The sequence below is a fragment of the Budorcas taxicolor genome, chromosome 11 (assembly GCF_023091745.1).
Source record: "Budorcas taxicolor isolate Tak-1 chromosome 11, Takin1.1, whole genome shotgun sequence".
Taxonomy (NCBI): domain Eukaryota; kingdom Metazoa; phylum Chordata; class Mammalia; order Artiodactyla; family Bovidae; genus Budorcas; species Budorcas taxicolor.
Window position 1 is genome coordinate 45767331 of NC_068920.1, and position 14292 is coordinate 45781622.

The 14292-nt window shown below is 48.7% G+C and overlaps 1 protein-coding gene across 3 annotated transcripts in view; it reads left to right on the forward strand.

Moving 5' to 3' along the window:
• Nucleotides 1-14292, forward strand: part of MOCS1 (molybdenum cofactor synthesis 1) — a 34504-nt gene that overhangs the window by 14842 nt on the left and 5370 nt on the right. For all 3 annotated transcript variants that reach the window (XM_052648458.1, XM_052648459.1, XM_052648460.1), the window contains 5 exons: nt 8228-8392; nt 10737-10798; nt 11088-11199; nt 11611-11723; nt 12205-12315. In XM_052648458.1, the coding sequence (XP_052504418.1) occupies nt 8228-8392; nt 10737-10798; nt 11088-11199; nt 11611-11723; nt 12205-12315 (563 nt within the window). The remainder of the gene's footprint in view (nt 1-8227; nt 8393-10736; nt 10799-11087; nt 11200-11610; nt 11724-12204; nt 12316-14292) is intronic.

The window sequence follows — 14292 nt, forward strand, 5'->3', positions numbered from 1 at the left end:
AACTGCATCTTGGTGTACACTTTTTCTAGGAAAGGAATTGCCAGGGTATGGAATATGTGAATGTTTAACCTTGGCAAACAAGCTGGCATTGTCTTACAGTGGCTGTACAACTTTACATTCTCCCTAGCAGTACCGAAGTGTCTTTTGGATCCTTCCCAACATTCAGTATTATCATTCTGGACTTTTTCCAGTGGACTGTGTATAAAATGTCATTTTATTGTGGTCTTGCTTTGTACTTCCCTGTTTAGAATGAGGTCAGGCGTCTTGTCACGTGTTTATTAGCTATATATATATTTATTTATTTTCCTGTGTCATACCAGATCAGGTCATGTGCTCATTTTTCTGTTTGGTTTTTCATATTGGTAGGGTCCAAGTTCTTGAGATACGTTGCAAATATCTTCTCCCAGTTTGAAAAAACAAGCCATACTTTGTGTAACAATTTTTTTGATCAGTAGTAGTTCTTGAATTTATTAGTTCTGTCTGTTATGGTTAGTGCTTTTTGTACTTAATGAAACGCGTCACTCAAGGTCAGAATAATGCCTATGGTTTTACTAAAATATTTGAAGTTTTGTTTTTGCATTTAAGTCCTTAGTTAATCTGGGGGTAACTTCGGGGAATCCAGTTTCATTCTTTTTCATGTGAATAGTCACTTTTTCTAGTTCCATATTGAATAATTCCTGCTGCTAGGTCACTTCAGTCGTGTCCAACTCTGTGCGACCCCATAGATGGCAGCTCACCAGGCTCCCCCGTCCCCAGGATTCTCCAGGCAAGAACACTGGAGTGGGTTGCCATTTCCTTCTCCAGTGCATGAAAGTGAAAAGTGAAAGTGAAGTTGCTCAGTCGTGTCTGACTCTTAGCGACTCCATGGACTTCCTCCATAAATCAGCTATGTGTGCATTGGTCTGTTTTGAGTTTGTTTTATTCTATTTAGTTTGTCTTTCTGTATGCCAGTATCACACAGTTTTAATCTCTATGGCTTCATAAGTCCATTATCTGATAAGGGAAATCCGTTTTAATCTTCAACAGTGCTTTAGCTAGCTATACCAAGCTTTGTCCATGAGAATTTTAGAATCTGATTACCATGTTCCCTGGAAAATTCTTTTGGGATGTTCCTCCCCCCCACCTTTTTTTCTTGTGTTTAAATACACAGAAAATTCACCATCTTACTGGTTTGGGCTGCTCTAAGACCCATAGCAGGAAAGCTATGACAAACCTAGACAGTGTGTTGAAAGGCAGAGACATTACTCTGCCGACAAAGGTCCATACAGTCAAGCTGTAGTCTTCCCAGTGGTCACATACAGTTGTGAGAGCTGGACTGTAAAGAAGCCAAAAAGCCGAAGAATTGATGCCTCAAACTGTGGTGCTGGAGAAGACTCCTGAAAGTCCCTTGGACAGCAAGGAGATCAAACCAGTCAGTCTTAAAGGAGATCAACTCTGAATATTCACTGGAAGGACTGATGCTGAGCCTGAAGCTCCAGTATTTTCGTTATCTGATGCAAACAGACAACTCTTTGGGAAAGTCCCTGATGCTGGGAAAGATTGACGGCAGAGGAGGAGATGGCTGGATAGCCTCACCGATGCAATGGGCATGACCTTGGGTAAACTTTGGGAGATGGTGGGAGACAGGGAGGCCTGGCATGCTGCAGTCTATGGGGTCACAGAGTCGGACACAACTGGGAAACTGAATAAGAACCTCATAGAAGTGAAATCCTGTAGTATTTGAGGTTGTGTGTGTGTGTGTGATTGGCTTATTTCATTTAGCAAAGGTCCTCAAGATTCATTCATGCTGTAGCATATTGAAGAATTTCCTTTCTTTTTAAGGCTAAATAATATTCCATTGGATGAATGTGCTACATTTTGGTAATTTATTCATTGATCAACTTGGGTTACTTCCATGTTTTAGCTATTGTGAATAATGCTGCTGTGATCATGGGTATGCAGTTATCTGTTTGAGACTCTACTTTGCATTCTTTTGGGTGTATATCCAAAAGTGGAGTTTCTGGGTCATATGGTAATTCTGTTTTTAATTTTCTGAGGAAATTCAGCTCTGTTTGTAGGGAAGTCAGCTTCCCAGTTGGCACTAGTGGTTAAAAAAAAAAACCTGCCTGTTAATGCAGGAGATACAAGAGATGAGGACTTTAATTCATAGTTTTATTAAAGTGTAATTTAATTATATGGCCAGAGAATCTTATCTGTATGAAACTTATCCTTTCAAATTTATTGAGGATTGCTTTATGACCTAGTATATTGGCAGTTTTTATATTTTTAAAATTCTTGAACAGCTTATCCTTTAATTATTACATAAAGAAATCTATATTTGTTTATTGGACCCAGCTGGTTAATTTTCTTGCCTAAACCTTTGGTTATGTCAGTCTGTGCTGACTTTCCATCTGCTTGGCCTGCCAACAATAAATAAGTGGGTGGATTTGTTGGTTTCTCTCAGAGGTCCTATTGCTTTTTATTTTATCTATAGTTGAGGTGATTTTCTTAGGTTCATATGTGGTTCGAATTGTTATGTCTTTTTCATAAATTGGATCTTTTATCACTAAGCAGTAGGTCTCTCTCCATAATGATATTTTTGGTCTTAAGGTTTATGGATTTGATTTTACTGAAGCTATATCAGCTTGCTTTGAGCTTTCATAAGATTATTTCATCTGTTTTCCTCTATTCATTTTTAACCACTAGGTGTTCTTGTTCTTTCGGTATGTCTCTTAAAATAGCACATAGCTATTACTTTGATCAAATTTGACAATCTTTGACTTTTAACTGGCAAGTTTATTCTAGTTGCCTTGTTGTAATTATTGAGATAGTTGGACTCATCTCAACAATTTTTAAAAATCTGTTGTACTTTTTTGTGTTTTTTCCTCCTCCTTGGCTTTTAAATAAATGACCCCCTGCTTTTCTTCCAAACAGGGCAAAAGCTTTAGCACACTCTTAGGTCTTTGCTGTTTTTTCAACCTTCCCCACTGTTATTGTTGGTGTTTTCTAGAATTTTACTTTCGGGTTATTACGAATAGTCTGCCCGTCTGTATCTCTTGTCAGCACCCTCCCTTTCTTTTTAAGATAACTTTACCAAGTATTTGATCTTGTGCAAATGCGCATTTCTTGCAGTGTCTCTTGGATTTGTTTCTCTTCTTATATGAATGTTTTCATTGTGGTGGTTTCTAATGGTGACTGCAATCTGGATGGTGAATCTGATTAAATCTGATGTGCCAGGTGGTGTTTATAATGTTTTAAAGCAGTTCAGTTCAGGTCAGTCGCTCAGTCGTGTCTGACTCTTTGCGACCCCATGGACTGCAGCACGCCAGGCCTCCCTGTCCATCACCAACTCCCAGAGTTTACTCAAATGCATGTCCACTGAGTCGGTGATGCCATCCAACCATCTCATCCTCTGCCGTCCCCTTCTCCTGCCACCTTCAGTCTTTCCCAGCATCAGGGCTTTTCAGATGAGTCAGCTCTTCACATCAGGTGGCCCAAAGTATTGGAGTTTCATCTTCAACATCAGTCCTTCCAATGAATGTTCAGGACTGATTTGCTTTAGGATGGACTGGTTGGATCTCCTTGTAGACCAAGGGACTCTCAAGAGTTTTCTTTCTCCAACACCACAGTTTTATAATATTAAAGTAGTAATTTTATAGTATTATTTGAATGCATACACAATTTTGTGTTCAAAGTTCGTTCCTTCATTATGTTAAGAATCTCACTGCACTGTCTCCTTAATCAGCCTGGCTACTGGGAGAAGTCTTACATCAGTCTGGTTTTTGCTGTTGGTGATATGCTCTTCTTCTCTGGATTGAGTGTTGCTGTTGTTGTCTACTTTCCTTAAATTTTACCTAATATGTCTAGGATAAGCTTTTCCTCATCTGTCCTGTTGGCATTCAATGAAATTTTCCTGATATAGGGAATTTTTTTTTTCCATTATTCTATTCCTTCCTTCTCCCAAGTTTAATTTTTTTTTCTTGGACCTCTATTTGGATGTGACCCATCTGCTTAGATCCTCCACTGTTCTCAAATTATATTTTAGTTTCTTATCCTCCTCCTCTTTTTGCTAGAAGAGCCCTTCAGTCTTACCTTCCAGCTCATCAATTTCTCCTGTGTGGATGTTACCATTTATCTTCTTGTGTTATTTATTTCACAATAATGTTTTTAGCTACTGCTTTCCCTTGTTCCCTTTTACCATGAAAAATTGTGTTTCATGTTGTTCATATCCTCTGTTATTTGTTTTGCTGTATTTATATTTCTTTTACAGTCTTGGTCTGTTTGATTTTTTTTTTTCTATTTATATGAATGGAGGGTTGGGGTTTTTTGGTTTGTTTTTGTTCGGGGAGGCACTAGATGTACTTCTCAAGGGTCTCCTTAGTTTAGCCAATAAATTTACTGCCCCGAGGATATGCGCTATTCTGTATGACACTACTTAACGGGAAAAGGTTCAAGGCCAGATCGTCGTCTTTGATAGGCCCAGAGAGCTCAAGATGCCAGAATATCACAGTTATTCACTCATGTTTGTAATCTTCCCCACCAGGGACCAGCCTAACCCTAAACCCTAACCCAAAATAAGTCTCTGGCGTTCTCACTAAGTAAGGTCTTCATATTGTCTCTACTCAGGTCACTGACACTGCCTATAGTGGTGGCCAGACTCACTCCCTGTCACTGGCCATAACTATAGCCTTGATGCTTGCCCCAACAAGGGCCCTGACAATGTCCCCGATAGCCTCAAATGCCCCTCACTATCCCCGTAATCCTGTCCCTAAATAAGCCCTTGATGCTGCCCTAACTAACAACCTGCCTCTTACGAGGGCCCTCAAGTTATCTCCAACAGAGGCGCAAATATTGTCCCTAACTAAGGCCCTGAGGCTGGCCCTAACTAATGTCCTGACTGTGGCTGTAGCTAATGCCCTGATGCTGGTACTTTTCATTCCCTGCCGCCGGCCCTAACTGAGGCCCCGAGGCCCTTCCTAACCGAGGATGCTAACATCAGACTGTGCAGGTTGTGTGCTGTGCAACTCCAGGAGATGCTGTCCACCTAGAGCGTGATGAAAACGGCACCTCCTGGAGCGATGTAATCCTGGAGTGATGTATTATGGTGGTCCAGCAGGCCTTCTGCCCTTGGGGAGAAGCAGGTTGGAAGGAAGCAATGACCCTCAGTGGGCTTTGGAGGAGGGAAGTGGAGGAATGGATGCCTGAGGCCAGATGGTCTCCCACTGTGGTCTTCAACTCACAGCAGGACATTGACAGCTGCCCCCCACTACGCCACACCCCCCGCCCCCCGCCACCTGACCTGTAGTGAATTCCTGAGCTAGTTCTCTGGTGCTCCTATCACCAGATTCTTCAGTAAGAGGACAAGCAGTTATCATACTGAGGCATCAGTGCATAAGGGCAGGGAGAAAGCTAACCTGCCCACCCCCCACCCCCGCTGGCTTTCTGTTAACAGCTTTCATTGGCCAGTCCCCTTCAGCTCCACACCCCCTTCCCCGGACCAGCTCAAAAGGGACTGTCCATCATCCTGTGAGTTTCTCAAGATTTTTTTTTTTTTTTTAAGTTCCTAGATTTCTGTGTTTCTTCAGGGTTGATTTGTTGAAGGGAGCCAAGAACTACTACCAATTTTTTCACATTGGCAGAGTCCCCAGAGTAAAGTTCTTCTCTTTGTTTTTAAAACAACAACTTTTATTTTTACACTTTCATTTTCTTATTGCAAAAGTAATACATGTTTATTTCAGATAAGCAAAGACAATATCACTGCTGCCCAACTGAAACTGCTGTCAACATTTTGGTTTGGCGACCCGCCTGTCTTTTTCTCTTCTCACCCTAATTTTTAACCTGCCCTCTGGACTTTGTGTATTTTCCAACATCCTGACATATTTTGGTACAAAGTCATTTTTAGTTGTGTGATATTCCATCATTTAGACAAAGCGTAATTTACCAGTTGTCTATTTTTGACATAGTGGTGCCCTTTTCTCCACATCCTTGCCAAGACTGATTTCTTGTCTTCTTGATCATAGCCATTCTAACAAATGTGAGGTGATATCATTGCTCGTTGAGCAGTACGCATTTGTCGATGAATATTGTTCACATCCATGATTACTGGGTTTTTTTTTTTTTAGTTTTTTGGTTTTATTTAGATTCCATGTTTAAGTGAGCTTATGTGGTATTTGTCTTGTCTGTCTGACTTATTTTCATTTAACATGATACTCTCAGGGTCCATCCATGCTGTTGCAAATGGCCAGATTTCCTTCATTTTATGGCTGAATGATACTCCATTGTGTGTGTGTATACCACATTTTATTTATCCATTTATCCGTTAATGGACAAGTCTGGGTTATTATAAATAATGCTACAGTGAACATGGGGTGCATATATCTTTTCAAGTTAATGTTTTCACTTTCTTTGGATAAATACCCGGAAGTGAAATTGCTGATCCTAGGGTAGATCTATTTTTATTTTATTTATTTATTTTTTAATTTAAATTTATTTATTTTAATTGGAGGCTAATTTTACTTTACAATATTGTATTGGTTCTGCCACACATCAATATGAATCCGCCACAGGCGTACATGTGTTCCCCATCCTGAACCCCCCTCCCACCTCCCTCCCTGTACCATCCCTCCGGGTCATCCCAGTGCACCGGCCGTCTTGGCGCCGTGTTCCATAGGGGGCTGCACCAGTTTGCATTCCTACCATTTTTCAATCAGATGGTTGTCTTTGTTTTTGCTTTGGTTATTTTTGATGCTGAGGTGTATGAGTCCTTTGTACATTTCGGATGCTAACCCTTCATCGTGTGTATCATTTGCAGATACCCTCTGCAGTTCAGTAGGTGGACTGAAGGCCACCATTCCCTTTGCTGTGTGCAGGCATGTTCCTTTGATGTCGTCTCACTTACTTATTTTTGTTTCTGTTGCCTTTGCTTTTGGTGTCTAATCCAAAACATCATCACCAAGATCAATGTCAAAGTAAGCCCCTTTGACTCACTGCCTGTCTCCTTTTGGGAGTCCTGTGGTTTCGCATTGTGATTTAATCCATTTTGAATTGAGTTTGATTTGTGTGTGGCATGATAGGGTGGTCCAGTGTCATTCCTCTGCACTTGGCTATGTAGTTTTCCCTGTCCTTTCCTCATTGTATATTTCTGGCTTCCTTGTTGTAAATTAGTTGACCGCACGTGCATGGGTTTATCTCTGGACTCTGTTCTGTTCCATTGATCCATGTAGCTTTGCTTATTTATTTGGCTGCTCTGGGTCTTGGTTGCAGCATGCGGGATCTTTAGTTGTGGTATGTGGGATCTAGTTCCCCGACTCGGGATTGAACCCAGGTCCCCTTCACTGGGAGTCTTACCCACTGGACCACCAAGGGAATCCCTCATGGGTCTTTTTTTATGCCAATATTATACTATTTTGATTGCTACAGCTTTGTAATATAGTTTGAAATCAGGGAGTGTGATGCTTCAAGCCTTGTTCTCCTTTCTCAAAATTGCTTTGACTGTTGAGATTCTTCTGTGGTACCATACAGGTTTTAAGATTGTTTGCTCTCTCTCTGTGAAGAATGCCATTGGAATAGAGATTGCATTGAAGCTGGAGATTGCTTTGGGCTAGGATGGCGCATTTTAGCGTCGTCGATTCTTTAACCCCTGAGCAGAGAACATCTTTGCCTGCATTTGCGTGGCCTTCAGTCCCTTTCTTCCATGTGTCGTAGCTGCCAGTCTCTTCCGACTGTCTGCAGCCACTCAGATAGGGGAGGGGGAAGGTTGCCCCTACCCCCTTCAGCTGGCTCAAGTGCTGCAGCCTTGGGGTAAAAGTTGCTGCCATCCCCCTGCTGGTGGGGATGGTAGGGCGATCAGCATACCCAACGGTCCGTATACAGTTCCCTAGAAGGCAGCCTCCCTGCCACACGCAGGGCCCCCGCTTCTGCTCCTTGTCTAGGTGCCTGCTCAGCTTGGTGCAGGCTAGCTTCCCTCCCACTTTGTGCAGAACCGCCTCCTCTGTGCTCTTTGGGCTCTGGTCTCCTGAATCCAGCCGGTCCCATGTGCACTCCAGCAAAGGGAATGCTCTGTGTTTGATCTTTTGGTTGCTTCTTTAGATCATTGTTTTTATCCTTATGTTTCTTGTTAAGCTAAATCTGGTCAGTAGTAGTCCACAGAGAGCTCGTTTTCTATCCATCGTACAGTTTCTTCTTTCAGTCCTTCTCCCTTCTTCACCAAGAACAAGCAGGCTGATACCCCTCCCTGTTCTCTCTCCAGCCCAGCTCCACCGGCTGGAAGGCCTGAGGACCATCGGTATCACCACCAACGGCATCAACCTAGCCCGGCTGCTACCTCAGCTTCAGAAAGCTGGTCTCAGCGCCATCAACATCAGCCTGGACACACTGGTACCGGCCAAGTTTGAGTTCATCGTCCGCAGGAAAGGTGATCAGATGGGGTTCACGGTGGAGGGTGCCCCTCCCAGGCCCTCGTAGCAGGGGAGCCAAGGCGAGTGCGAGGGGCCTGGTCTCTCCCTCTCTGTGTCTGGGCTCTCGCAAAGCCTAGACGTTTATTCCTTCCTCCTCACTCTTGCAACGTGTCCCTTTTCTGTGTGGCCACCCCCTTGAGGACATTTTGGGGTCAGATGCTAATGAACCGTGGTGAGCAGCCTTCCCTCTTCCATGCCCAGCACGGAAAGTGTTCCCAGAACACAGAATGTTCCATTTTAAAACCAAGACAGTCCCTGGCATGCTGGGACAAGTTATGTACCCTGTAGTGAGGTCTGAGGAAGTGTGGGGCAGCCTGGGGGTGGCAGCCGCCATTCTAGATGCCAGGGACAGGGCCAGCGCTGCCAGGTGGGGGGTCCCCCAGCACCCAGGGGTGCTCGCTGGGCCCCTCCTGATGTAGCAAGCCTCTTCCTTCACCCCCTGCAGCCAGCACACCCACGGCCGCCTCCTGCCAGGCTCCATCAGGGAGGGGCCGGGCCCTGGGTCTCACTGGACTGGCACCAGCTGTCCATGAGCCCTGGGTTGGGTGGGAGGTTCTGTAGAGGGTCGAGCGCCCTTTGATTTGGGAAGGGCAATACACTAAAGAGACTGCTCTGGAGGGTCAGAGAGATGGCTGGGGAGATCCGGCTCTCCTTCCCCTTCTCTGGAAACAGCCTGGAGATCTCAGCCCCACCTCCTCCCCCTACCCCACCCCCGGCGTGTGACTTCCTGTTTATACCCAGCAGTGTGCTGTGGAAGCCTGGGGCAGTCTTTGCTTCCTGAGAAAGGCTGCTCTGGGCACAGTGGAAGGACAGACACAGGACGCTGCTCTGCCTTATAGACTATGAAAGGCTGAGAGTGTGATGCCAGGGGACCACCTTTGCTGGCTGTGTGGTGTCAGTTCCGGCCTTCAGAGGGGACGAGAGAACTCTCTCTCTAGGGCTGTCTCTCCTAGCAGGGGCATACTGGGAGGGCTTCAAGGAGGAGGCATTTCTGCTGGGCCTTGAGGGATGGGGCGTTCGAATCAAGGGAGCTTACTTTGACGTGGAGCATCAGTTGAACCTGCAGGAGCTCTGAGGCGGGAAGGTGGAAGGTGTAATTGGGAGCTTTATTCGCACCCGCCTACCCGCTATCGCCCACCCGCAAACATACACATTTGCACACCCCCTGCCTCCTTGACTCCTTTCCTGAAATGAAGATTGGAGACAGAAGATCCTAACGTCAGATCTGCCCTTCCACTTGCACCTCTGTGTCCCCTGCCTCCTTTTGGAGGGAGAGTACTTTAGAGAAGAGAGCTTTCTAACAACACATTGTGTAAATGCTGCCCAGTCTTTCCTTTGCCATCTTGGGGAGGGCATGGCAACTCACTCCAGTATTCTTGCCTGGAGAATCCCATGGACAGGGCCGCCTGGCGGGCTATAGTCCATGGGGTCACAAAAGAGTCAGACACAACTGAGCACTGCCGTCTTACTCCAGAAATGCTGTGGGGAAGCCATGGAGGCCGGCTGGGGGCCAGGGAGGGTCTGTAGGCACCTAGATGTTTGGATGCATGAGTGAGCTGGGGCAGGAGGAGAAGGCAGCCTGGGACCGCATTCACTGCATTAACCACAGAGATGGGTGAGACTCACATGCACGGGACGTGCTCACCAGCCTGGCCCAGTGTCTGGACCTACTAGGTGCTTGAGAACGTGAAGAGTGGGTGAATGGATGCACTGGGGAGAACAAAGTGCTGTGAGGGAGTTGGGGAGCCTGCATTCTGAAGGATGAGTGCGAGCCGCCCCCTCCCTCCCCCAGCCCCGCTGGGCACTGCCTGTCTCTCTGGACCTCAGTTTCTTCCTCTTGACCATCAGTGGGTTCACCTAGATCAGGGTCTCCACACTACAGCCCACCAGCCAAGTCCAGCCCCTGTGCCTGGCTTTTTACAGCCTGCGAGCCAGGAATGGATTTTGCTGATAGCATTTGCCATGAATTTAATGATAAGGAACATTCACCATGAATCCCAATTAAGCGAAATATTGTCCCTGCAAAAAGAACTTCATTTTTCCATTCTATTTGCAGAGCTGTGTTATAAGTTATACTCAATGATTATCATATTCTGAATTTAGTTAATGAAGCCTTTATGATACGTGTCTACATAATGCCCTCGATTTTGCCTCTTGGCCTACAGAGCCTACAATATTTACCCTCTGGTCCCTGGACTCTGGTCTCTGAGGCTCCTGATGGCTCTGGCGCTTCACTGTAGGTGTGAGATCGGGGGAAGAGGGAGGTGGTGCCTGGACCCTTGCTTTTCTCCCTGCCCACAGGCTTCCACAAGGTCATGGAGGGCATCCACAAGGCCATCGAGCTGGGCTACACCCCCGTGAAGGTGAGGACTTCCTGCCTCCTCCAAGACAGCCTCCATCCCTGGCCAGAGCAGCTGAAGGGTAGCCCCCGCTACCTTTGGCCCACTCCCTCCAGCCTTGCCCCTGCTCCCCACAAGAGAGAGGAGAAAACCAGTGACCCCATGGGATCTTCCACCCCATGGAGAACTGGGAGAGGGCTGCAAGGAATGGGACCCTGAGTAGAGAGCCTAGGGAGATTCCAGAACCAGCCCTCCGCCCTGGAGAAAGAACACCACAGGGCTAACCCTCACGGTTCCCTCATCCCCCAACAAGGTGAACTGCGTGGTGATGCGAGGCCTGAATGAGGACGAACTCCTGGACTTCGTGGCCTTGACTGAGGGCCTCCCCCTGGATGTGCGCTTCATCGAGTACATGCCCTTTGATGGTCAGTGCCACAGGGCAGGGTGGGTGGGAGAAGAGGAGGCCAGGCCTGTCCGCGGAGCCTGACCAGGGCCTTGCTGAGAGCACAGCTGGGGGCTGCCGAGGACCCCGGGAAGGGCTGAGTGGGCAGACAAGGTCTGGCCACCCCTGTGGATGCTGCTGACCTCAGACCCCCCGTGCATGTAGAAATTTCTCCACGGATGGTGGGGAGGGGTCTGGCAGGCACCAGGCCCGTGGTGGGGATCGGAGGCTTCTCATGGAGAGCATAGGTATGGTTCCATTCCCCCATTTTAGGCTGAGCCTCATGCCCTCCTGGCCCAGAGGCAGAGAACTGGTTCCTGGGTTACGGGAGGGTGAACCTGAAGCCCTGGCATCCCCATCGCGTGCAACTCAGTGGCTCCCACCCCCAACACAGGCAACAGGTGGAACTTTAAGAAGATGGTCAGCTATAAGGAGATGCTGGACACCCTCCGGCAGCAGTGGCCAGAGCTGGAGAAGCTGCCCGAGGAGGAATCCAGCACAGCCAAGGTTGGGGGCAGACGGAGGGGCTGGGGCTGGGAGGAGGGTCATGCCACCACCCTAGGCTCCTCGGACGGGAGAGCTGGCAGGGGCTGCGCTGGGGTCGGAGTCAGTGATACAGGACAATGCTCTTTAAGCGAGAAAGCGGTTCAGGGCCATCATAGCGGACTCCCTGCTTCACTGACAGAAAGGAAGGCTTGACATGGGTTAAGGAGCTTGTCGTGGGGGCACTCTGGAGTAAGTGGTGGAGGGGAGTTTGTCTGGCCCTTCCACGTGGCCGTCTCTGGCTGTGCTGCCCCCAGGCCCCTGAAACTTAAGGAGCTTCGTCTTGGGCGGGCCAGGTGTGGGCAGAGAGCTCAGGGGTTCTGTTGTCTGAGGGCCTTGCAGGCCGCTCTCTGCAGGGCTCCCACGGAGAGGGAACGGTGTCAGGTGTGATGTCACGGAGGGAGAGCTGGCCCACCCCCATCTCCTCCTCCGCACCCTCCCACAGGCCTTTAAAATCCCTGGTTTCCGAGGCCAGGTCAGCTTCATCACGTCTATGTCTGAGCATTTCTGTGGGACCTGCAACCGGCTGCGAATCACAGCTGACGGGAACCTCAAGGTGAGTGTCTATTCCCCTGCGAGACCCCTGCCCCTCTGTGCTCTGTATGTGTTTTCCCAGCTGTGCCCCCTGATTGGAGGCGCGGCTCACAGGGTACACGGGAGTGATGGTGAAATGGTGTCAGGTTTGGGGGGATGATGGGAGCAGCACATGGGGGTGAACTTGTGGCTCCCATGGAACTGTCTCCCTGGTTCCGTCGTTGCTTGGGTCCCTGAAGTAGCTTCTGCTTGATCCGGAGCCCCTCTCCAGGACTCAGTGCTGTGGAAGGTAGGGGGCCAGGCAGGGATCAATGTGCCTTTTGCCCCCAGCCCCTACCCCTGCTGCCCTTCCCACCAGGCCAGGGGCTCATCCCTGAAACCACATCCCTTCCTCATGTCTAATCAGCATGTGCTGTGCTGTGTGTTCAGCACCGGGCATAGGGGGTGGAAGGGAGGCGCAGACAAGCCCATTTCCTATGGGCACAAAGGTTTCTTCTGAGACCAAGGAGCTAAGGGTGGTAGCATGTGATTCTTTGTCAAATGAGCGCTGGACAGGCCTCCCTCCAGGTGTAGGGGAGGAGGCATATCTGAGACTCACCCTAATTTGGGCCAGGGAAGATTTCAGTCAGCTCTGGGGAGACCATGTGGAGGGCCTGAGCGCCCCCTTCAAAGGTGCAGAGTGTGTCCCGTTGACAGTAGGGTGCTGTGCAGAGTTTTTTTTTACAAGGTGGAGGTCGGATGCCCCATTCGTATTTTAGGAAGAATCACTCCCAGCTTGAATTTGAAAATAGACAGTTAGATGCCATTTAGTGATGTTCCAAACATGTTAAGAGTTTAGGTGAAAGTGGGAAGGAAGAGAGAAAGAACTTGGAGATGCAGGTGGAGATGGAGAGAGGGGTGCGCGGGTGTCTGGTGGGCTCTGGGACCTGCTTGGGGGCGGGGGTGCTGGTGGGCGGGCTTAGACCATCAAGTTGGGCATCAGAGTGGAGCTGTGCAGCAGACTGTCATAAAGCCAGGGGCTGGATTCCCTGGCGTCCAGTGGTTAGGACGCCACACTTTTACTGGAGGGTTAAGGGTTCAGTCCTGGTTGGGAAACTGGCTTGAGGGTGTAAGAGACCCATAAACTCTGACATACTGCGTGGCGTGGCTCAGCCAAAAAGAAAAAAAACCAAAGGCTTATCTGGGCTGGAGGCGTAGGACTGACTGGGCTGTAGATGAGAGATGATGGCTATGTCAGTCAGCCTCCTGCCGCCGCCCTGGCCCCAGGAAGTGGAGCCAGGATTCTGAGCAGAATGTCAGAAATAGGCTATTTATAGTGCACGGTTCAGGGGGCCTGTTAAGGGGTGTTGAGACACTGGATGAGCTGCAGCAAACTGCTGTCCCACCCCTGGGAGGAAGGGGGCCCAGGGGAAGATGGTGTCCCTGGGGCCCTGGGAAAGCCGGAGCCTGGCAGAGTGGCTGCCTGGCCGGGGCTATGGGTGGAAGCTCCACTGCCGAAGTGCCCGGCCTCTCCCTCCTCTCTCCTTCTGACCTCCCAACAGCCAAATCCCCAGGCAGAAGGCAGCTGGAGGCCCCCCAGCCCCCCCACCGGCTGCAGAGAAGGGCAGAGAGTGGTGCTTCGGGGCTGCTGGGGAGCGAGGAAGGGCACCAGCCCACACGGGGAGGTGGCTGTGCCTTCCGCTTAGCTCTCGTTCACATCCTCTCCGACCATCTCAGTTTGTCTAAGATGGTTTGCTGCCTGTGTCCAGAGCACCATGTGCAGAGCTGGCACTTAGTAGGGGCTTTATATGGCTTCGTGGGAGGCAATAGGTATCTCGCTTTGTGGGACTGCCCCGTCAGCCCTGAGCCCAGAAGCAGCAGAGCATTGAATCAAGTTCGGCCCCAGGAGGCCGTCTCCACCAGCCCTCTGCTGACCATCCACCAGTCAGGGGCCACAGACAGAGTTGGGGCAGGCGGGCAGGGTCCAGGAGCGAAGGGGCAGGGAGAGGATGGAGGGGAA